Source organism: Acanthochromis polyacanthus, chromosome 16, assembly GCF_021347895.1.
Source record: "Acanthochromis polyacanthus isolate Apoly-LR-REF ecotype Palm Island chromosome 16, KAUST_Apoly_ChrSc, whole genome shotgun sequence".
In the NCBI taxonomy this organism is placed as follows: Eukaryota; Metazoa; Chordata; class Actinopteri; family Pomacentridae; genus Acanthochromis; species Acanthochromis polyacanthus.
Window position 1 is genome coordinate 7,809,610 of NC_067128.1, and position 24,472 is coordinate 7,834,081.

General features: G+C 38.7%; 1 protein-coding gene across 9 annotated transcripts in view; it reads right to left on the reverse strand.

Annotated features, from left to right (window-relative positions):
• otofa (otoferlin a) overlaps positions 1 to 24,472 on the reverse strand; it is a 114,414-nt gene that overhangs the window by 51,150 nt on the left and 38,792 nt on the right. For all 9 annotated transcript variants that reach the window (XM_051960997.1, XM_051960991.1, XM_051960992.1 and 6 more), the window contains exons 4-5: positions 11,386 to 11,485; positions 6,991 to 7,190 (exon numbers count right to left, since the gene is read on the reverse strand). In XM_051960997.1, coding sequence (XP_051816957.1) covers positions 6,991 to 7,190; positions 11,386 to 11,485 — 300 coding nt within the window. The remainder of the gene's footprint in view (positions 1 to 6,990; positions 7,191 to 11,385; positions 11,486 to 24,472) is intronic.

Below are 24,472 nucleotides of genomic sequence, written 5' to 3' on the forward strand. Positions count from 1 at the left end.
TATTTGTGCCACGCCAGTGTAAGTAATGGTCTCATCTGGTCATCACTGTAAAAATTGTTTGGCTCAGTCACTGTGGTAAGGAACAGAACATCACAACTTATTGCAGAACTAACTCAAAGTGCAATGCAACAGAAGAACATTTTTGTGTTTACAAGCTTCTATATGTACCCATCAGGTTCTCCGAATTCTTTTTTTTTTTTTTTTTGCAGTATTAGCACAATTTTAGCCTAATGTACTGTTTGTATCCATCAAGTGCCCGCTCTTGTGTGTAAAGCGAGTGAAAAATACAAAAAGCAACCTGAAGGCAGCATTTTCTGCTGACTTGTGGAACTAATGTGAGCGTAGAGCTGAGCTTGATAAAATCTGACTGTTACAGTTTCATTTCAGATGACAAATCTGGCAGCCAGCGGCTAGAAATGAAAAACCTCAGTCTGAAATCAATGATCCATGGTTTCAAAAAAAAAATCCACTGTAATGGCTCAAATATGAGATGTTTAGAAGAAAACTTGTCCAACATCTATTTCACTTTCATTCTGTAAAATTCCCAGAGAAACCACAAACTAAATGGGAGGAAAGTCCTCATCAGTGACTCCTTTTTTCCTTTTTCAGTGAAACATAAAATATGATAATACATGAAACCCACATTTGCGGATCTTCACTGACAGTTCCAGCCTCATGCTTCTTCTTGTTAAGCTCTTGTATGCGGTCAGAAGTATATTCTGTCGCAGTTAACATTTGTCAAACTGTGTTTCTTTAAGCTAATCATCCCTGACAGCCGTAATACTTGGGAGTTTTACAGATTTTGTTTTACAGCTCTGGTTTATTTCTGCAGTAAAGATGAATTTCTTTCCTCTGTGGCAGCAGAACATATTCCACAAACCATCCGAAACTCCTGCAGGTTAAACTGTGCTCATGTAAAGGCTGAGCTCCTCTAAAACACTCACTATTAATGGCTTGGAAAACAATCGTTTGACTAACAACGTAATGGCTAACCCATAATTCAACACCTAACTGGGTTATCAGTGCTTTCTCTTTATTCAGAACAGATATCTGATGTTGTCTGTCCCACTTTTCCAAGTTTAACTCCCAGAAACAAATATCTTCTGATGTTCGGCCAAATTTTGGAGCTATAAATGTGCCTCCATTATTATTGTTATTTGCACACAAGAACAGAAAGTTTGAGGGACATAGCAACAGTAACTAGGGGAGGGGCTTGGCAGCTGTCAGGTACATGATGCAAATGATGAAAACTCTATGAGACCATAGATACAGGAAGTTGTTGCAACATTACAGCTGCGGTAAAACTAACGTGTGAATGAGGGAGACGACAATCAGGTAATATACTCTACCTGCCCAAAAAAACTTAAAAAGTCTAATCAGTCAGTAAAAAACAGAACTACGTGAGCAGAGTAAAACAAATAAAAAGTCAACAAAATTTATATTTAAGATTACTATATGGGTCAAGATATAATTACGGGACTTTTTGGATCATAGCTGACATTTTTGCTGTTTTCAGGCCTAAAATCAACATGGCCACCTATAACCAAACACCACATGGCATTTTTACACAAAAATTCTTCTAAATATTATATACACACCTGAGTAGAATTGAAATTGAAAGTTATTGATCAAGATATTGTAGTTACCAGTCTTTTCTTCAGGAGGAAATGACATCATGTGGAGCAGGTCATGTGATCTGGAATTAACACACTTTGTAATGGGAAACTTAGTTGAAAGTGATTTCTTGGACACACATACAGTTTCTTATTTTCCATATAAAATTTGACATTTTGAACAAAAAACCTATCATGATTATCTCAACTTTATAAAAATAACACAATCAAAACAATTCTTGAATAAGCTCATTTTGTTAATATTTAGCTAATTAGAAGGTGGTTGTTTTTAAATTTGAACGGTTATTTAGTTGACATTTTAATGATATCCAGTCATTTTTTCTTAATAAGTGATTGATTCCATAATAAATAATTGTGTAATTTGTAAAGACATGATCATAATGAACATAAAAAAATTAGGCCTTTTTACTTTTAAATAAAAAATGTATGCAAGATATATCCCACTTCAAAAGTTCCTCAATTATATATTGACCCATATCTATACTCTATATGAGGGCAGCACATGCTGTTTTCTGACGTATCTGTTATTATGAATACTCTCTCTGTGCTGCTGTGATCAGACCCACTGAGATAAAGAGCCATGAGATAAAAGGCCTCACAGCACCTGCACCAAAGCACCGCATGACGCCAGAGCTGCCTTTGAAGACACTGCAATTTCCCCTGATGAAGAAAGAAATCACATACTTGGCACTAAATCATAGTAAACACTGTAAATCAACACTACTTTGAGTAAATGATCATTTATAACGGCAGCGTCGCACAGACTGATGTTATGCTAATGGACCATTGCATTCCTAAATGGCGTAAATAAACAGCTATTTGTTTCAGTGCAGGGTGATTTATTAAGCGCCTCAACGGGAAAGAAACGCTCTACCATCTTGAACTAGCATTAAGTAGGCTCATACTCAAGTGTGCAGCACTATTTAATCTCATTCTTTCTTTATTTCCTGTGTTTGATGCCTGCAGATCAAATGACAGCTGGAGCCTTGAATCCTTTCTTCTTCGTGTCTGCCTACATGTGCATGCACCTTTCAGGAGATCTGCTTTACTGGCAGTAAAACCCACGCAGAAGCTGATTTGCTAATCAGAAAAAACAAAACCCCTGCGAAGAGGGGAGATTGTGGTGTCACAGATAGCAGAAAATGCTTTATGTGCGCCGCCATAAATCATCCTGCAGGCCTGGAGACACTGTGGAGGAGGTGGGGTTGGTAGATGTGGGATGGGCAACTTTGGGGGCAATTTCACTCAGTTACAGGGATGGAGAGAAACCGGTACACCTTAATAAGCCACCTACAGTGCTTTGCAGTGAAGATATAATGGCGTTCGATCTCCACTGAAAACTGTAATGGCTGCAAATACTTCTGTGAGAAACACACATGACCTTTAAGCTGCGGCTGATGTAACAGAAACAGTCAGCGGTAGTTGGAGGTCCATGGGTCATGACAAGAGCTTGTTCTTGTTTTTCTGAACTTATTCTTGAAATGGTATAGAAATAAATAAAATAGTCTTCGAAAGCTTGTAATACTAGGGAATGACAGACTCTCCACTACATTGTTAAATGCATTTGGATAATCAATGACGTGACACAGATGTGAAAGATTTGCACGTCAAAAGAGGTTAAGCAGACACTCAAAACCACGCTTAAGGAAATATACCTTGAGGCTAAAGTGCTTGTGACATTCCCCCCGTCTTCCTCCTTCTCCCTGGAGGAATAAAAGAGTCATTCCAGGTGATCATCTCCTCCATGTTTACGCTTCATTAGCAGGACAATTAACACTGGCTGCCAAGAATTCAAGACACAATCACAAAGTTTCACATTGAAAACATCTCAACCAGAGGAAAACTTGGCAGCCTGCAATTCAGGAGAGAAAAGGTTTGGATGAGAAGTGGCATGTCTATTAAAATCCCCCCCCCAGAACCCCATCAGTTTGGCTGACAGCAGAGTGAAGCAGATTAGAGGGAGTGTCTTGGAAAGGTCTGACGCTATTGGTATTTGCTCGGCAACTTATTCGCTTATTTTCCCCGAGACAAAAAGCCCCACGGCACAGCTTGTTGCTGCCGCGGTAACAAGATGACGGAGTAAAAGTCAAATATACGTCAAATAATCAGGTACAACCAGTCAAACGCAGCCAAACCTATTTAAATGACAAAACAGCCAACACAAGACCTCAGAACTAGCCTTGGCATTTCTATATCAGTCCATTTAACTGTGTATGGACAAAGTTTCTAATTTTGGCAACAGATTTTTGACAGAATAATGCATCATCTCTTGTTTTTGGTTGTATATTTGCTTCAGGATGACGCTGAAACAGCTTTTCTAATGCAGAACCGAATTATGGGAGACAGTTTGTCTTTAGTGTCTAGTGGGAAGTTGTGTTTGGACAAATATTATCTTCCTGACAATGACCTGAACTTTTTGACCTGCTTCTTTCCTCTTGGCACTCTACAAAGTCTGAATAACACCTTGTTTAAACAACGAAAAGAAAGTTCTTGTTGACCTAAAGGGTGCAGAAAGTCAAATCTGTGCACAGGATAATCAATAATCTGACACACAGCATGCTGGAACTAAACTTTGGCTTGATTACATTGTTGAAAATGAACTTCATAGCAACTTTCTTTCCACTTCCCCAGTATTTTCTCCACAGTAGTTCTTTCTTTTTACTCTGTTGACCAAATCCAAACCCTGTATCTGTTATATAACACCCGTGGGATGCTCTTTAACTTAGATTAGTCAACTTTTCTCGCTTCTCCAGGCTGCTAATCTTGCTGTCTTTTTTGTGTGTGTTAAATTTCATGCTGTAACATAAGCCTAAATTAGGCATTCAGTACCAACAAACAACAACAAAAACATGAGCACAATGGCATTGAGCTGCACATAAATATACAGTTTTTCAGTCCCCCGTTTAACTCGCAGCATAATGATGGGTTTAGGGCTCTGGCTTTGCAGATAGTCTCAGTGGAAATCAATACCACCCACAGATTATTTCATATACTATTCAGCAAAAACACAACAATGAAACCACAGAGGAAGGACACGCATTGAAGCAAAAAGCAGCCTTCAGGGCAGAAGCTCTTACGGTTTTTCTTGCTGAATCTATGTGACCCCATTCAGCTTTGGATCACTTGTGATACAGTGCACATTCTACACTGTATAAATAGACCAACTATACTTTGCCAACTCAGATTTTTTTCCTTTTTAAGTTCAGATTTTTGATAAAACGGCGAGCATGAAAAACGTTTAACTACCAACTCATCCCCCCAACAGCTTGGTCTGAAACTCCCATTTCAACCAACCCAAGTGTTGTCAGTGAGGCAGCAACAAAAACAAGACAGGATCAAGATTTAGAATATGAAACACTAAAACAAGGCAAAACATAATGGCAACTTGAAAGATCAATTTCTAAAACAAAATAAATAGAAGACTCAAATATTATGAACATTAAGAGCAACGAAACCATCAAAATCATGTACGACTTTTTTTAAAAAATGTCAACAGTGGAGGAACATTTGCTCAAAAAAACAAGATTCTATCCAAAGCTTTGCAGCTGCTACTGCAAACACTCAATATTGTGGTCACTGCAAGCAAGCTGCAGCAGCTTTTTGCAATCCTACTCGCAATTTCTCCAAGAATTGCACATTTTTAGTTGAGGGCAGTTTTGGTTTATTGGTTGAGATTCATGGTTACTGATCAGAGGGTCAGGAGTTAAAGCTCCAGCACTCTCAGGCTGCCACTGTTGGGCCCTTAAACAAGGCTCTTAACCCTTACATAGGACGACCCTGTGCTCTGACACCAACAAAGTTATGCAAAAAGATGCTTTTGTAACAATAAAGGCTTCTTCTTCTTCCTCCCATACCAACTAGCTTTGATCATGATTCCATTTAAAGCAGCTATTTGTTCTGTTACAGGAGCTGGATAAGAGACTGAACAATGCCTAATAACTTTATTGAAAATGGTTTCAATGTCTTCTGGGGTTTATGTCGATGCTTCATTGGGCAGACAAAACCAAATGGAAGACATGGGTAACAGAGAGGGACGTAACAAGCTGCATGCGGCACAACTTTCCAACTTAAAGGTTAACTTCTGTGATATACGATCCACTACACTTTTCCCTGCACCAGTCACACCTATGCTTGTTACTTCAAGTGACGTAACTTGCAATGTCACGTGTTGTTCTATGGAGTTTATCCGATTTTGCACTGCTTCTTTTAAAACTATGAAGAGTTTGCACAATTTCATCAAATAATTTGTCTAAGACAACTTTAAGATTGTTGCTGTTTTCTGCATAGCTCATAGGTCTTCTTCACTGGATTGGTTATTTCATCTAAACTTTGCACAAACATTAACCATAACCACATTTGCACCATGTGCTAGCATGATCTAACCTGATTATCAGCTGAAAGTTGATCACAGATGATGACAGAAATGTCAAAGCTGCTCTGGACTTGGCCAGGATGTACTTTTGTGGCTTTTCATTTTTCTTGCATCAGTCACTGCGATCACTTCATAGCGGCATCAGCCAGATCTCCATTCAGCGTCTTTAACTGGTTCAGAAAGTTGTTGCCTGGACCTTAACTAGCACTCACGAATATCATTATATGGTACCAATTTACATTCGCTACCTGAAAAACTATTTTTCTAAAATGATAAAACTACATAGACCACTTTAATAGCATGAAAAGGCTTCGACCCAAATTCTAATAAGGAACTTTTAACCCTTTATGTTCCTGGGTGTTCTCAGCTTAATAAATGGTGCACAGCTGGTAGCTTTTAAGTGTTAGCTTTTTAAAAAGCAACCTGGCTTTTGCCTTTACTGCACAGTTGTGTTTTACTATTTCCTTTCTGTTTTCATTCTCTGTCGTGATCTTTGTTCTGTAATCTCTGTTTTTATGCTCTCTGACTGCTTTTATGACATTTCCGTGTCATCTCTATTGAGGCTATTAGCCTTTTTAATCATTATGGTTTCTGTTAATCACTTTGTAACTTCATTACGAAAAGTTCCATACAAGTAGCGTTTACTACTATACCATTATAAATGCTAATTCTCTGTAGTTCTATCCACAATAATGACAGATGTTACAGCAGCTGAACAGCATGAGGCCTCATGAATGTGTGAATGCTGCATCTGTGAAACTGAATCCATTCAAGTTATTCATCACCTTTGTGAGCCTCAGTAGTATTGTAATTAAAAATGACGTCTTTAAAACTAAACTACATAAATGAGACAACACGTCTTGTTTACAACCGTAGAGCTGAAAGATCAATATTCAAAATCAAATAACACGAATTTCACAGTCCAGTTCTTCATATGTTAACGTAATAAAGTTATTTCAGAGACAGTTTGTATGTTAGACTCACTTTCTGAAGGTGGGTATGGATCCCTGTAGAGACCGTCCTGGAGATGTTCCCGACCCATGGCTTTGTCCTGACAGCAAACTGTCTGTTTCAAACGCAAACATCCCGTCACGGTCATCAGGAACATCCAGGAACTCTCCGTCGCTCCACATCCCCACTGTGCCGTCCATCGGCTGGTATCTGATCTCTATGGTGACGCTGGTCTGAAAATGAATGAAAAGTTGATGAAAGTGAGCCTAGTTGAATAATTCAAATGAGCTTCAAAGCTTTTGGATGAAAGGTATGAAAAATGTTTTTGATAATAATGGGCCAAAAAAAAATGTCCAAATCCCATTATTCTCCCCTCAGGAGCTTCTAATGTTTCATTTATCCGTCATCTCCATCATCATCATCATCATCATCATCATCATCATCATCAGCTGGAATGACTTTATGAGAAGTCAAAACACAACCAAAGTAAAATGACTGCCCTTGACATTAATATAATTTATCTCTTTGATGAAACACCAGAACGAGTCCTCCTTCAGCCATCAACAATATTTCACTGTATTTTAATCAAACTTAAGCAGCTCAGGCTTCACAAATGTGACCAATTTTGTACATTGTAGACTTCTTAAAATTCATATTTAAAATCTTGTCACGTTATAGAAGCTATAATGTTTTCTAGAATATGAAATTCTGACAGTGTAGCTCTATACAGTAGATGGCTGTATTGATCTGTCAGTCAGTGGGCTCACTGCTTTCACCCAGAAAAAAATTCTCATTAATTATTTGATAGACTGCCAAACTTAAATCTGAATTGTAAAACTTAAGTCTAGAAAGATCACCGTTTTGTTTTATATCAGGATCTCTGCTACAGGCTCTTTATTTTGCTATGTTGTCACTGTTTTCCTAGTATTTGCTGATAAAAATACCACAATAAAGTTCATGTTGTCTGTTTTATACACAGAATTTTGGTGCTATTAAATAAAAGTCTGTGAACTGGTTTCCCCCTACCTTGGGTTTATACACAGTGTCTAAACTGTACAGGTGTATTCACGTTTCTGTAAACATTTTAAATTTTTTATGTCTTGCCTTCTGTTTAAATTGCCAGATTCATTGCACATGTAGTGCAACACCTCAAATGCAGCTAAACCGATTTGTAATAAAAGGAGAAGAGTAAGTCTGCAGACCCGGAGGCTGTGCTGAGAGCGCTGCTTCTTCTAGGACTCTGGTGTTTGCGTTTCCTGCCGAGTTGATGCAAAGTTGCAGCATTTACCCTCATGATGGAAGACGGCCACGACGTGAGTACTCATTTTACTAGATATATTAGCTAGTATCGTTATATTTGTTTGATGTTATAAACATTTCTTCTGTTTTCATTTGTGCAGCAGAGCAGTTGTTAAGCGGCTAAAGTGAGAAACCAGTTTGAACTTGTCAGTGAAAATGACCAGTTTTATATCATGACAGCTGCTGTAAAACCAATCTAGCTTGTTTGCTGATCTGTTTAATTGAGTCGTAGTCATATTTTGTCAGCTCTAGATGATGATACTTAACTACAGCCAGCATATGAATTAATTCTTCATCAGATGATAGAAGCAGTGATCTCTGTCTGACAGCTACATTAAGCAGCAGCAACCTTCAGTGTGGATGTTTGACGCTGATAGTTTCACAGGTTTGATGATGATAATAAAGTTGCAGGTATTTGAACTGGTCCCATTTTAAATCAGAGGTGCATTAATGCTGGTTTCCTCTTCGAGCTGCTGCTGTTGTTTATGAGGTCCATAAAGGTTTTTAGTAAACTATAAATGTTAGCAGTATTTCTGTCAACCCTGCAGTGATAATGTTGTCTCTCTGCTATTGAACAAGTTGTCTTCAAGTTGTTGGAAGATACTTTCAGCAAACAATTTTCTAGAGGTTGATGTGCAGAGTTGAGTGATGAATGAGAAGTTTGTAGAAGTTGTAGAAATGTACATTGTTAGATATTCTTTGAATGGGGAGTGACAGTTTTTTGTTTGTATTTCCAAGACTTGTAACACCTGTGGCCACTTGAAAAATGCCATCTGTCATATATTCGAACTGTGTTTTTTTCCGTTTTTGTAAGACAAATAATCAAAAGAAATTAAACTTTTACTTGTGTGTGTGTCAGTAAAAATGTAGCATGGACAAAAACATACAGAAAATGCCAAGGGTTCCAAGAATTAAATAGCAACAAACTTGGCAGGATTACATATTGTTCCTTCTCCTTGGTATTTGCTCGGGGAATTCAGATTGACACTCAAAGTGTTTGCTTAATACGAGCCAAAAACACTGGTGACACTGCAGTTTGTCTTCTAAATCTTCTGGGCCGTCATGTTTGGACAAATATTATCCTCCTGACAATGACCTGATCTTTATTACCGAGCAGCCAATTTATTCTCCTGACAGAGACGGATGAGAAAAAACAATACATGAGGCTGTTTCCTTTCTCCTCCATTTCTCTTTGAGTCGCTTTCTCATCCTTACATCCTCGCAAGGCAGTCGCTGTGGTCCGCGAGGACTTGGATTTGTTACTATGGCAACCACACCAGAGCAGGGTTGTAAGTAAAAGTGTTGCTCTGAGGTTATGTTGGGTTTAGTTTTACTTATTTTTTGCTACAGGGGTGTACAGTAATGAAACTAACTGCGTGTGCGTGTGTGCATTTTCAAGTCGCATGTGTCAGTGCATATATGTGGAATCCTTTAAGGGCTCCCATGTTGTGTGTCATCATCTCGAAAACATCACATCAGCACTCCTGGCTATCACAATCTCTACACCCGGGGGTGGTCTAAAACCTCATACAGTCACATTCTCCCTCATCCATCCAAATACGCTGCCCTCATTTCCACATACAGTACATATTCACACTGATGATATGTTCACCACCAAATCATCCTCGCACTCTGCTCTCTGTCGGCCTGTTCTGAAAACAATTTCAAATCAATAGACGATACCTGGATTAATGTGAATGGGAATCGTCCTGATGTGCTGATGTTGCTAAGAGACTGTTGTATTTCCATCAGCTTCTTGTTGATGTGAGCGGCGTCAGTGCTGGTGGCTTTATAGGCCTAATAATGGCTGCTGTATCTCCTACTGCCACCGCTGCAGGTGAAATGCAAGATTGATTTCTCCATTTAATGCCCCCCTGTTTGCTTGTGAATGCATTAATACGATTCATTTCAGTTCTACCGCTGTAATGCAAGCCACATCATTTAGAACACTGAACAGTTTGATTTAGGTTTCTGTGAAGCGTTCTTGGAGTCTCCTACTTTTCCTTGTGGTTTCCCCTTTAAGTAGACTGAAGAAAGGAAAAATCCTCTTCATTATGTTGTACCAGTTTCTTCACTGAAGCTCTACGATGCCGTGTTTGTGCGGCCGTGCAGCTCTTGATAATTTATTCTAGATGTTTTACGTATCATTTCCCTTCAACTCATCCTTATCTAGTATCTCATTAGGGACTCTGCTTGAACTGACAATATAGATTTTAAGCTATATTACATTAAAGACGCTACCCAAGGCAGATTTTGACTACCGTGTTTGTCATAGATGTAAGCGCAGTGACAAACTTTTGCCATTTTTAGAAGTTGTTACTCAGTAAATAGAATCTTTAGCAGTTTTTCCCGTGATTTCATATTTTTTTTAATACTTCAATATGTCAATAAAATTACAAACATAGACTGTAAAATTACATTCTAATGTAAATTATGATTAAAAGTCATCTCATTGGGTGGTTATCTTCTGCCATTTTACAGTATTCTTTGACACTCCAGCTGATACAATATATGTTTTTTTTCCAACATTTTTTCATTTATTTAATGTTTGGTGAAAATGCTAGCAAACAAATTTACAACATTCAGCAGATATGTAGAACAAAGCTTTCATTTGTAGCCATCCCATGTTTACTCCCGTTTTAGCTCTATTTTATCTATACAATTGTCACAATTTTTTTCATCTTTTGCATGAAATCAGTTGTTTTAACTGCACAGCTGATGGAGTCTATCCCAGGGCAAAGGCAAGGGACACCCTGGACAAGCCGCCAGTCTATCGCAGGGCTACATTCACACCTACAGACAATTTAGAATCACCAATTAACCTGAGCATGTTTTTGGACTGTGGGAGGAAGTCGGAGTACTTGGAGAAAAACCACGCATGCACAGGAAGAACATGCAAACTCCATGCAGAAAGATCCCAGGAATGCCAGGACGCAAACCGGGGATCTTCTTGATGCAAGGTGAAACTGCTAGCCAGCAACCCACTATTTATCTGTAAATTAAACATACGTAAGACTTGGCATTAAATATTCCTAACTAGTGATGCTACAAAGGCTCTCCAAAAACGTAAAACGTTTCTCTTTGTGTGTCCTGCAGACTGTTGACACCACAGTGTGAGAGAGAGTTTACCTTTATCGATGTGTTGTTGTCATCGATGAGTGTGTCGGTCAGCTCCAAGTGTCCCTCCTCAGCCACCTTCTGAAGCACCATACAGAAAGTCCCGACCAGTCTGCATTAAAACAGAGAGCCACACGTTGTAAACACAAATCAATACAATCAATCCGTGACATCATTGTGCTTTTGCCCTTTAATCCTGCCCATCTGTTTATCTCTGCGTAAAGTCTGGTTCAGTCACCGTCACAGTGTCGCTCTTTTCACCATTTCAGATACACTAATGAATATTGGCATTTTTTATTCACCAAAGGCGTGTGTCCTACATCACAGAGTCTCATCTCTCACAGTTTGAGGCGCGTTAGTGATACAGTAATGAACAGTCTGCTCGGTGGATGGTGACAACGGATATGTGCTGTGACAGACACAGAGAAAATGACATTTTGTCGCCAGCTAACAGTATGTTGCACTTCACACAGTCTGAACCGTGTTTAGAAGCTATCTTTGTTTTCTGATGTACAACGGATGTAGAAATAGCTCTTCAGTGCATTCAAGTCATGTTTTCTCCTGGTTAAGGCTGTGGCTGCAGCAAATTTTAAAACTTAATGCACACGCAGGATGTGATAAATCATGAAAGGCTAAAACTCATTTACCGACAGACTGGTCGTGTATTTTTTTGCCCATGCTATTGTAAATTGTGCTGTCTTTCATTATCTTGGAGTTTTATGAACTTGCTGAGCTTCTGCCGGTTAGTCTGGATGTGTTTTATTGAGGGTCAGTACTCAACAGTAACACAAAAATGCTTTTTTGTTGTTTAAACTGCCGAGCAAATGACACATCACTACACATTCAATGTTAAATTTCGTCATAATAAGTGTTTTTGACATTCGTGGCTTTTGGAAAACACCAACTGGGACATCCTTGATTGGGGCTGGCAAAAGTGCTTGAACATTTACGCAGGAATTTTGATTTTAATTCCACTTTAAAATGCAAATTTCTGTGTTTGCTGTGCACTAAAGCAAGCACAGAAGCATAGAAACTATCCATTTTGAAGCTCTATTAGGAATATTTTTGCATATTTAAAGTGGAGTCTGTGATTCTGGGAAGACGTGGTTTGATAATTAGCTTTTGTTTGCATGTTTAGATTGTTCGTTATGCCAGATGTACTGTCCCTCTAAATCCCTTTATATAAGTTATATAAAGTTCTAAATAAGTTCAAATTTGCAGGTCACATTGGAATAGTGTTGTGTGGAGCCGCTTTTTTTGTAATAACACTAGTCTTTTTCTATAAATGTGAGCTATTCTGTCATCGTCTAGCAGATCCTGACAAATTCCTGAATTTGACAAAATCACAGACTTTACCTTTGACATCTGAATGGAGTGATTCCCTTTAATTTGAAAGTTGCCATGACTTCTGATCTCAGTGATATCAACACTCTGCAGCTTTCAGTTTGTTGGTTCAGTATGGTTACCTTCATACTGCACTCTCCTATTGTTTTAATGAAAGCCATAAAATGTTAGTTTCAAATTATCTTTATTGGAAAAGGCCACCTATTGAGCAACAGAAAATACACAAAAAACACATTCCAAACAGCATCTACTGTGTTTCAGACAGAGAATTATCCAAAAATGTCAGCACATTTAAGCACTATGCTGCAACTTCTCTTCCACTTTTATCAGCATCCCCAAGGACACAACGAATGAATGAAAACTCACGCACCATTTATTTAGCGAGCACACTGAATGAAAAGGTTCTTCTTAGCTTTTCTTTTACAAAGTTGGTTGGTACTTGGAGGTTGCAAGAAAAAAAACACAGTTATCTAACTTTGATTTAATTTAAAAGTGGAGCTGAAGGCAACAGAGGCTCTGAGACGAGTTTAGATCAATCTTCAGTATCTTAAACACATTTAGTCTTATTTGCTCTAAATTTGCATTTAAATAAAGCACGGAAGATTAGAGGACTAAATGACCTACTCTTAGCACTAACACTGAAATTAAAGGATGAGCATATTTGTCGGTTAGTTTCTTTTTTCTTTGTGTAAAATCTCATGGTTGAATTAAAGCATTATTTCTATAATCTTATGCTGTGTTCCTGTTTGAACTTTATATAATTTATACGTTACTATTCCAGTATCCTTCAGTTTTATTTAGAATGAGTACAATTTAGCTTAAAGGCCCATAAATCTAGCAGGCCACCTCATAATGTGGGGCCTCATTTGAGTCAATTCAAGACAGATTGATTCAATTTTTTTCTTGACTCTTATCCCATTAACATGCACAAAACATCCTTAAAAATAAGCTTTCAGAAACAGATCGACAAAAGTGGCAAAGAGAATTTAATGTTATGCTCTAGAAGGAATGTATTTTAAACATTATTATTCAATTGAGTTCTTCTTTTTGAATTTCCCTTAAGGCACAGCTGAGGACACGCAGCAGAATGGGACTCATTGACAGCTACTGTTGCATATATTAGCTTGTTAGATACATTTCTGTGCTGCTCCAGGATCCTTCATGGACCTTAACGTTGGGAAGAAACCCAGTACAGTCCCCATTCAGGTGTCCAATTAGAGCTGGTGAATAATTTAATGAGTTTCCCTCAAAACTGTGTGTTGTTTGCATGAAGAACATACGACGCGGTCCACACACTGAGCCACGTCCGTCACCACTTCTACTACAATGATCATCAGCTGTGTTTACACGCTCGCAGACACATACCACGGATGGCATGTGGACTGGAAATAAACCCGCGTTTTGTGTTTCACTGAGACATAAAAGGTGATTCATATTCAGATGGAGCATCAAAGGAACGGTGAGGAGGAGCAGAGGCTCAAACATCACACTGGATACGAGTCCACTGGGGGAGATAAAATCATAAAACAAGGGCGACGCATGCAACAGCTTAACTACCTGGCACACACACACACACACACACACACATACGGAGACAATCTGCAGGTGTTGCCGCTAACAATGTGAGGACTGTAGAAAATGACAGGCAGATGAGAGTGAAAGAACACCTGCGATGTGAAAAATACTGGCTCATTCAATTTACAAAGCTCACAAAGCAACAAAGGCTTCTTATCAGTGGGTAAATAACGACAGAAAGATCTGCTGTTGTTAATATTTCTATCCTTATCTCCTGTTTTTCTTCCTGAGCCACCGCTGATGAATTTACCTTCCGTGCAAACCGAGGCTACATTTGTCAACACAACTTAATAATGACGCAAATTTAGACTTCCAGAGCTTCACTTTGAATCCCAGAGTTGTCAAAAAAAGAAAGTATGTGCTTCCCCCCCTCAGGCGCTGGCAGATGCTTTGCTCTGTGAAGGTGTACGTCTGCCAGACTCCCCAATGCATAACTCCAGGCCCAACTTTACAGGGCTGACATGACTGAGGAAAAGACTGGGGATGTTAATGGGGTTGTACAGAAAACTTTTCTCTTTGAAGAATAAGAGAAAGTTTGGCACCTCCGAGTAATATGAGTAAAAAAATACTAACCCAACTGCAGAATATTCCAATATTTCCTTCACCAGACAGGGCTGATCAATATGTCCAAGCGCTACTTAGAAAAACAAATGGCCCGTCATTTCCTTTCAGGCATTGTAACGCATGTAGAAGCGCTGAATAATTGAACTGATCGAGGCCTATCATGTTCTGGCTTACTTTTTAGCACTTCAAAAGGTGGCATTCATTATTGATTGAAGTTCTGCAAACAATTTACTTTCATCTGCTCCATAATTCAGAGCTCCCTTCCCTTTCAATTTGTATTATTTTCCTTTGAGATCCTCGGGTTTCTTCAGCAAATCAAGGTGTGACTATGACGAAATATCTGGCTCGGGTGAACCCGAGGAGGAGGTGAGCGCAACTTTGAAATGTAAAATGTATTTCTCCGAGTCATGCGGGGTTGTTCTCAGGGTTGCACTAATCCACTTCAGCTGCAGGTAACTCAGCTGGAGGCCGGCGTGAAATGGGAATGTTACAGCAGGTAGGCGTGTGTGTGATGTGGGCTTTATGAGGAGAAGTCTGGTCCTATTGGTGAACACGCTCTCACTTTGTGTTCAGAGATGGATATCTATTGATTCACGTGGGTGCAATCAATACACCAGTGTTCCTCCTTTTGACAAACATGAGCATAATAGAATTTTTTTGGACCACAAACTGCTGTCTGTTTCAGCAGCAGCCGAGTGTGGTCGAGTTGTTCAGTTGGGTCAATATATCATTTCTGAAGTCCATGGGATAGATCTTGCATACATTTTTATTGAAAGTAAAATGAAAACAGTTTTTTATGTTCATGATGATCATGTCTTTACAAATTCCATAATTATTTATTATGGAAACCCTCACTTATTAATAAAAAATGAATGGATATCAGTAAAATGTCAACTAAATAACCATCCAAAATTAATAACAACCACCTTCTAATTGGCAAACAAGAAAAAAATGAGCTCATTCAAAAATTGTTTTGATTGTGTTCTTTTTATAAAGTTGAGATAATCATGACAGATACTTATTTTTTGACAAAATATCAAATTTTATACGGAAAATAGCAAATTGTATCTTAGTGCCCATTACAAAAACACTCAAGGAAATGTGTTAATTCCAGATCACATGACCTGCTCCACATGATGTCATTTCCTCCTGAAGAAAAGACTGGAAAGACTCCAAGGCTTTCTGAGTTATTTAATATAGTGTGTGAGCCAAGTCTGATTTATGACATGTCAACAGGTTTACTACAATATATTTATAAATAACTTTGAGTTTCAATTTTACTCAATTGTATATATAATATTTAGAAGAATTTGTCTGTAAAAATGCTATGAGGTGTTTGGTTATAGGCAGCCATGTTGATTTTAGACCTGAAAACAGCAAAAATGTCAACTCTGATATGCTACAAAAAGTCTCACAATCATATATTGAGCCAGTTGCTCTTATTGCTGCTCCGGCTTCACATCAGTACAATATAAAGAATCATAGGTAGATGCGGTGCAGATTTAAATTTCCCAGCAGAAAGAAGTAACGAGAGACAAAGAGGCAATAATCTGGGTTTTTTTTCTGTATATTACATCTGGGTCATTGTAGATGTCAAGCGGTGCACTCCGGTATAACCAGGGAAGGTTTTAAAGATGCACTTAGACTCGGTGGAGGAGGATAAAATTCTTTATCACAGTACAGATAATTTCACGCCTCGAAACCGAAAGCAATAGGGCTATTCGGGTACTGCGCCCAGGCTCTGGAAGAGTCTCCACATTATATCCTGTCCCACTATTGGCATTTTCAACTTACGATTAAAGACTCATCTTTTCTCCTTTGCCCTCTGTTCTTCCTGAAACTGCATGCCATGTCCACTTTCAGTTTCTTTTTATCACCCTGCTGTTTTGCATTGCTCTTTCTTACTCTGTTGCTTAAATAGTTTCAGCTCATATTAAATCCAGCTGATATAATTCTGTAGAAATCTTGTTCGTATGGATGTGCTTACATGTGTTAATACTTCAATTTTATGTGATTCATGCCATTTCACAAAACATTCAATAAAGCCACTGATTCAATAAAGATAAAACTGGCTGTCAATGAAATGACTCTATATTTAGCATGTTTCTGTCAGAATACAGATCAAAAATCCGAAATATAAGACATAACAGAGCACATTCAGACTATGATGTAAGCTTTGTGTATAATATAGAGGACTGTAGAATTTTTTTGAGTCAGAAAAATCCCATTCCCAAACCACAAGTCTTTTCCCTGTGGGTATAACAGAACAAGAACGCTACAGCAAAGACAAACAGAAATTCGAGAAGGAAATAAAAGACTCAGTGAGGAAATAATTTGATTTGGTGCTGAAATAAGGAGAGGAAGAAGACAGGAAGACTCATTTGAGCACAGAGTGTCCATGCGAATTTTAAACAGTGTTATCTTACTTCAGAGGATGATAAAACTCAAAGGCAATTTTATAGCAAAGCAGCATAAAATAACATTAAATCTCTGTACCCCTAAAGCCTATCTGCTAGCTTTAAATGCATCTTATTTTTGAAATATCACAAAAAACAAAGAAATGTCCATGAATTACTCATCAATGAGTGACCAAATCTAAACTTCAAATTGTGATTAAATTCACTTTATTGTTTATTATAAAATTCACCAAAACTAAACATCTTGCTCGAACCAGATTCCATTAAAAAAATAAAAGAATCTGCATTTCTCCACACAAAGAACTACTAGTGACTCACATTAGATTGAGCTGAACTGCAGGCTGTGTTCACACAGAGCAGAGAGATGAAAAGTATGGAAACAAAGTAAAATATTAAATAGGTAAATATGTCAAGTGAGTAAGTAATCAAAGAAGTTTCATTTTGTCCTTTCTTATGATTTATGGCATTATCAACTTTTCATAGTGCAAAGAACAGTGACGGTTTTTGAGTTCTCTTTTAAGCTGCATATTCAGTTCCAAAGAAAACGGTTTGTGTCAGAGTTTAAAACACAAATTATGCTTTCTGATTTCTCTATCTTTGTGTCACAGCTGCTGTCTGCAGAACTACGCCGTTTTAACACCACTGACAGTCCGGCTTTTAATCTTGTTTCATAAGAATCACAGACGAATCACGATCAGTGGATCTGTCACCATCACTCATCTTCATCCATGTCATACTGATCTCAGCTCCATCAAATATAATGTTTCATGATCACACAAACACTTTGTTAAGTAAATACCAGTAGTGAATAATAAAATTCATCTTGACAAAATGGGTTGTTTCTTCTGGGTCATACTGACAAAAGTGACTCATGTAATGTTTCATTCTGATGCAACGATTGCAGTTGATTTTGTATCCATCTGATCCAAGATCTTCTGCAGCAGCTGAGCTTGATATTCAGCACTGCGATCTAATCTATATTTATGAATTCTGTGTTACACTGTGTTACAATGTCACCCATGTAAACCAATGCAATGTCTTCTATTTTAAATAGAATCATACTCAAAATGGGATTTCCACCTTTTTCACACAAACTGAGGCTGCAGTTAAAAGTATTCAGTCTCTCCCATTTAGCTGTCCTTTCATGAGCTCTCTGTACCAGCATGATTAGGCACTTCCTTTATTTCATTCTGCCTGCTCTATTTCACTGTTCGTTGCCTGTCTTAACCAAAAAATGTTCAGGGTCCAGACTGTTTGAAACTCTTCTTCTTTAGAGTTGGAAGTGGGAACACAGAATCTCCACGAAACACTGCACAAGACAATAGGTTAATTTAGGAGTTATGGATTAATGAATTTGAAAGCTTATCGGGTGCAAAAATAGTTTGCAGCAGTTCATTATTCAGAAACTCTGGGAGGTTGCATTGAGGAGTGAAATAATCACAAGGTAAACAGAAGAAATGCTCCATTCTCATTAGTATTCTGCCAGCAGTATGCGTTGTGTTTGATTTGCTGCCGCAGTCTTTCACTGGACAATGCTGTGTCGCATTGTGTCAAAAGTTAATCCAATTTCAACTTTCTTGTTGCATGACCCTCTGGTGTTCCATGTTGGTTTCCCCACTGGACTGACTGGTCTGATTTAACAGAATCAGGGAGGCGGAATTTCACACAAAGGGTTCAAATTGGTTTCAAAGCGGCCCTCAGGTCCAGGCAAAAAGCCAAGGACGACTGACCCTTTACAGGTAGGGGGCATAAAACTCCAGGAGGAGCCAGCCACTTCAGTTACTGTCATCTCTATAAACTAAGAAATGTGTGTGTTCTTTGCTTTTCCCAACAACTGTTCATCAAAGCTTTTCAAACTTGGCCGGTGTAATCCTGACGAATTGAGGGAACGTAATATAAAATTTGAAATCATTTGGATAATGAGTTCCCAAGAAACAAGAAGATAAACATTAAACAGCAGATCCATTGGATCACATTCCATCCATGCATCCATGCATCCATGCATGCATCCATCCATACCGCTTAATACTCATTAGAGTCATGGGGGCTGGGGTCTTTCCCAACTGACTTGGGTTGAAGGCAGGCAGACACCCTGGACAGGTCACCAGCCCATCACAGAAACAAACAATCACACTCACTTTCACACCTACAGGCAATTAAGAGTTACCAGTTAACCTCAGCATGTTTTCGGACTGTGGGAGGAAGCCGGAGTGGCCGCAGAAAACTCATGCATGCATAGAGGGAACATGCAAACTCCATGCAGAAAGATCCCGGGAAGGCTGGGTTGCAAATCGGGGATCTTCTAACCGCAAGGTGAAAGTGCTAACCACCAAGTCACTGTGCAGCCCCGATCCTTTCTAATGAACTGTTAATGTGATAATGAAGGCCCCACAACCCAAAGGACCCAAAGGATCCAATACTAATGTCCTGGCGCCAAACATCACAGGACACAACCAGACGTCCGGTCTGACACAATGAGAAATGCATGGTCTGACACATACACAGTATCAGGCAGGTGGTTATAATGTTATGGCTGATTTATTTATATGCTACGGCTTTTATATTGAATTTAAGGTCCAGTGTCTTTCTGATCCGGCACCTGATAAATAGTTTCTACTCTAAATATCGTAACACAGCACTGGCTTGAAAATGATGATTATTAGATGGTTGAACAAAGTACTGAAGTATTAATGGCACAACTTTGATATTTATGTTTTTAGGTAAATTAATTGTTACATTATGAAAACAATCTTCAGAATAAGTGATGCACTTCTGGTGACGTTAAATGACTAACTGAATAAACGATCAATATGTTTTTAATAAAAAAAAGTTAGTGTACTGCCCGAGGCTGAGCTAGACTATGTAGAGTAATACAGAAAGAGGGTAAAAGTTTTTTCTCAACACTGGTGGTTATACCTTATGAGGCGTCTGCTTATTCTAAATTCACTGTTAACATTTTAATATCCCAACGTGGTCAGTGTTGAGCATAAAGTGGATCAGATAAGAAGCTAGGTGATGATATCAAGAGAATCGCGAGCATTTGAATGGCCGCTGCACTAATCTTTTAAATGACCATTTTGAAAATTTTGATTCTTGACCTTGTGATTCAGTTTCAGAATTTGATGTTCAATAAAAAAAAAAAAAAAAAATACATTTTTGATGAGATAAATCTAAAACCAGATCCTTTGACTGTGCAAATTATTACTGTGATTTTTACTTTTCAAAAGAGTCTAGTCTGTACTAATACAGGTCGGCACAGGTTGAATATCTTTTGTCTTACAACGCCAAAATGAACCTTTTGATACCCGTGGAGTTAAGATGGCTCAGTATCTGCAATGAAACATAGTGGGTGGCAACAATAATGAAGCATCAGAACATTTGCTTTCAAGAACCATTACTAATTTGAATTCTAATTCCACAAACCCACTAATATACCTTAATGTATCCTGTGGGAGTCACTGACCTCCTCTTGGAATATCAAGTCATATAACCTCCTGTCTGCTTCACTGCTCAGTAACTTACACAGTGAACGCAGAATATGAAAGCATATCTCTGAGCCTCAGGGGAAAACAGACAATAAAGCATGGTCTATATGCACTACCGCACAGAGACATCATGCATCACTACCTTCTGTTTGTGTTGTGGTAATGTGATCGCACTTGTGCTCGCAGGGTGTGACACGCTGGCCATACAGCGTGTTACTACCTACACTGATGAAGTAGATCAGTTACCATAATAATGATGCAGCCTGTGGACAAACAGCGTGGAGCAGGTGCAAGAACAACACAAGTTGTAGCTCATCATGAATTATTTAACCACTTAAATGTCTGTCAGCTTGGGCGCTTGTGCGTGTTTAAGTGTCTTTGCGTGGAAGAGTGTATGGGCACACACATTGGTCTCAGGGCAAACTTTGCTGTGCCTGCAACTGTAATCAAGCTTGTTTTGTTATCAAATTGTGAGTAGATAAAGGTCTTCTAATCTGATAAAAATATGTTTTGTTTCCAGCTATCTTCTGCAATTTCCAAGCAGCAATAGCATTCATTTACTGTTTTTATTGGTAAGTTGTGTTGCATTACATTATGATGAAAGTCAAGTGCAGCATGAAAGCCTGGTTCCAGACCTCTGGATTGCTGCCTACATCTCTGATTTTATTTGTGATTAAAGTTGATCTGATGTTATTAAAGTCTTTTTCCAGGGTTGGAAAAATATCGTGACCCATCAGAGCTGTGGGGGTGTGATTAAAACTGGAATTGTCATCTTCCTGGACTAGAGCCGGAATACAGCACTGGAAAACAGTGTGGGTGAGTTTGTTGACGCTTTATAGGTTGCTGTATTTCTTCATTTGATGTTAACAAAATTAGGGACTGTGGCTAGCGGCTAGCGGCTAGCGGGCTGTACTTGTAAAGTGGTGCTTTGAATGAAATGCTAATGCAAGTGTGGGACCTGCAATGATGCTGGACATTGGATAACCCCACATTCTTATATATTACTTTACTGTTTGGATTATTATTGGTGTGTTTACTTGCAACCTGATATTTTGATGTGCAGTTGCAATGGTAATGGTGCAATCAGTAAAGGTCACTCAGACACTCTGGGAAGCTAAGGGGTCCTGTGGGTAAGGCATGTGTCCTGTAATATCCTGCAATATGCTTATTTTGCTAACGTTTCTGTGTTGCTGTATTTTCCCGTTAGCAAAAGCGGTGAAAAAATGTCTGAACAAACTGTAGCAACATAGAAGCATTATGAATGTGTAACAGCTGTGGACTATTGCAAATGCTAACATTACATTTTTACTGGAGTTGCAAATTTAGCAAAAGAGAATATCTTGTTGAACAGAGCTTCAACTTGCAATTTGCTAATGACGGAATCAGTAATGTAACCACAGAAATCCTGCTAAAATTCACTGCCCGTCCAAAAACAATAAGTCGCCACTTTGATTTAACTAAGCAAATAGGTAAGAGTCTTCCATTGGATAATTACTTCAGTGATGTATATGTTTCAGCTGGCAGCAACTTATTTAACTTAATTTCTTTAACAACATGTTGGATGAAATATCCTGTGGTCATGGAAAGGATGTTAATCTGTCTCAGACACGTCAAATTATTGGCCAAGCAAAGAAAACTACTAAGGAGATTTCTGAAACTATAAAAATCAGGTTAAGAACCGTCAAACACATTATTAAAACCTGAATCATAGTAGTGAACCAACATCTTCGAGGAACAAATGTGATCAGAACAAACTCTTAGATGATCGTAGGAAATCAACATTAGAACTCATGGCTATGTTTTATAGTAAAAGTAAGAGCATTTCCACACGCACAATGAGAAGGGAACTCAAGGGATTGGGACTAAACAGCCGCATAGCTCTAAGAAAATCAATAATCATTGAGGCTAATTTGGAAAAAAAAGCCTTCAATTTGCTAGGTAACATAAAGGGTAAGAAGGGAGGCGGATGAAGTGATGCACTCATCATGTGCATCACTTAGTGCATACAAGCCTGTGGGGGTTGGGGTTATGGTCTGGGGTTAGACCAAAGAATGAGGTCAGCTAACTGCCTGAATATACTGAACGACCAGGTCTTTCCATCAGTGGTGTTTTTCTTCCCTGATGGCTCAAGCATGTTCCAAGATGATGATGCCAGGACTCATGGGACTCACACTGAAAATGAGTGGATCAGGGAGCGTGAGACATCATCGTCCTGGAGTAGTATCAGTCAGCTCGAAGTTTTCCTCTCCTTTCTCTTTTTTTTCCAAACATTTGAGCTTTTGTGGACTGTGACATATGGCTTTACAGGACACAGTCATGCTCCAAAATGGGAGTCCCTTGTTTCTAGGTGAGGCTGAGAACATTTCAAAGTACCTTCATGCATGAGCAGGAACCCAAATGATACAGTCAAACTCCTATGATGCAACCTGTACATTAGGTGATACACTTTGCATAGGATATTTTGTCTGCATGACTTCCCTAATCTGATGCTTGTGAATGTTGATCACCAGATGCAGCTCAGGGCTCCAGACTGAGAAATTGTGAGTTGAAATTTCAACTGGTCACATTGAGCGAGGCCATGATGATCATTAAGCTGTACTGATGTTGCTCTAACTGACAAAGACACGGTAGTAACCACAGCGGTGTAAAATAGTACTTTTCTGACTTTGGTGGCTCTGTCAGTCCATCTCTATCTGGTGCGTCAAACAAGCCGTTTAGTTGCTGTTTGCTAAAAAGATAAAGTGATTTGTAGCTGATTATTTAAAAAAAAGAAAATGAGGGAAGAGAAGGCAAAGAAAGGTTCCGACTCAGACTCAGGGAAGGTGGCAGAAGAGAGATATCAACAGAACTGTTGAAGGCATAAACAATTCATTCAATACAATAGCTAATTCAGAAGTAGGGCCTCAAAATTAAAGGAACATTAATGACAATAATGACTTTAGCTTTGCACCATTACATGAACACAACTACTGCGGTATTTACACTTTTCCACTCATGAAAACCAATGCATGTAGAAAAAAATCCCTTGGTTTAATCTTGGACAAATCTGACACCAAGCAGCAGCTACTGTAGTCCGCAATATGGGGCATTTAGAGAACAGCAGTAAATCTGGCATCTATTGATAAGCAGATGTTCAGCAAGTGATGTGTTTTGCCTGTGAGAAGATGGAAGATGCGACCAGTGAAAAAGTTAGTCTGGAGCCCTGCAGCCAGTGCATTCATTTGGTTGTTTCCTTCTATCACTATGGCCACAAGCTCTACTGATAAGTGATCAGTTGTTGTCTTTCTGATAACAGTGCCACACTGTGAAATAAAAAAAGAAGCAGCAACTGAACAGACTCTCATGGTCCCATGAATCATCAGTGAGTACCATCTTCTTATCAGCAAAATGCTGCTGTCTATAGCTTTGAGATAATTACCAAACAGGTGCCTGCTAGACTTCTGTTCTCTTCTTTTGTATGTGCACATCAATAAATTGTATCATAAATTACCCAGGAGGGAAGACTGGATGTTGGACAAAACAGTAGATAGCTTTGCATTTCCTGCTGTCACATTCCCCATCCATCAGAAATTCATGAAGCTAGCTTTGCTGTGTCCCCAACACTCCTGGAAAAGACCCTCAGCAGGCTTTGAATTACTATGTCCCTGCAGGTTAACCTGGGATGTCAGCATAAGTTGTACTCTACTAATACGTAATGGCATGACTCCTATGTCA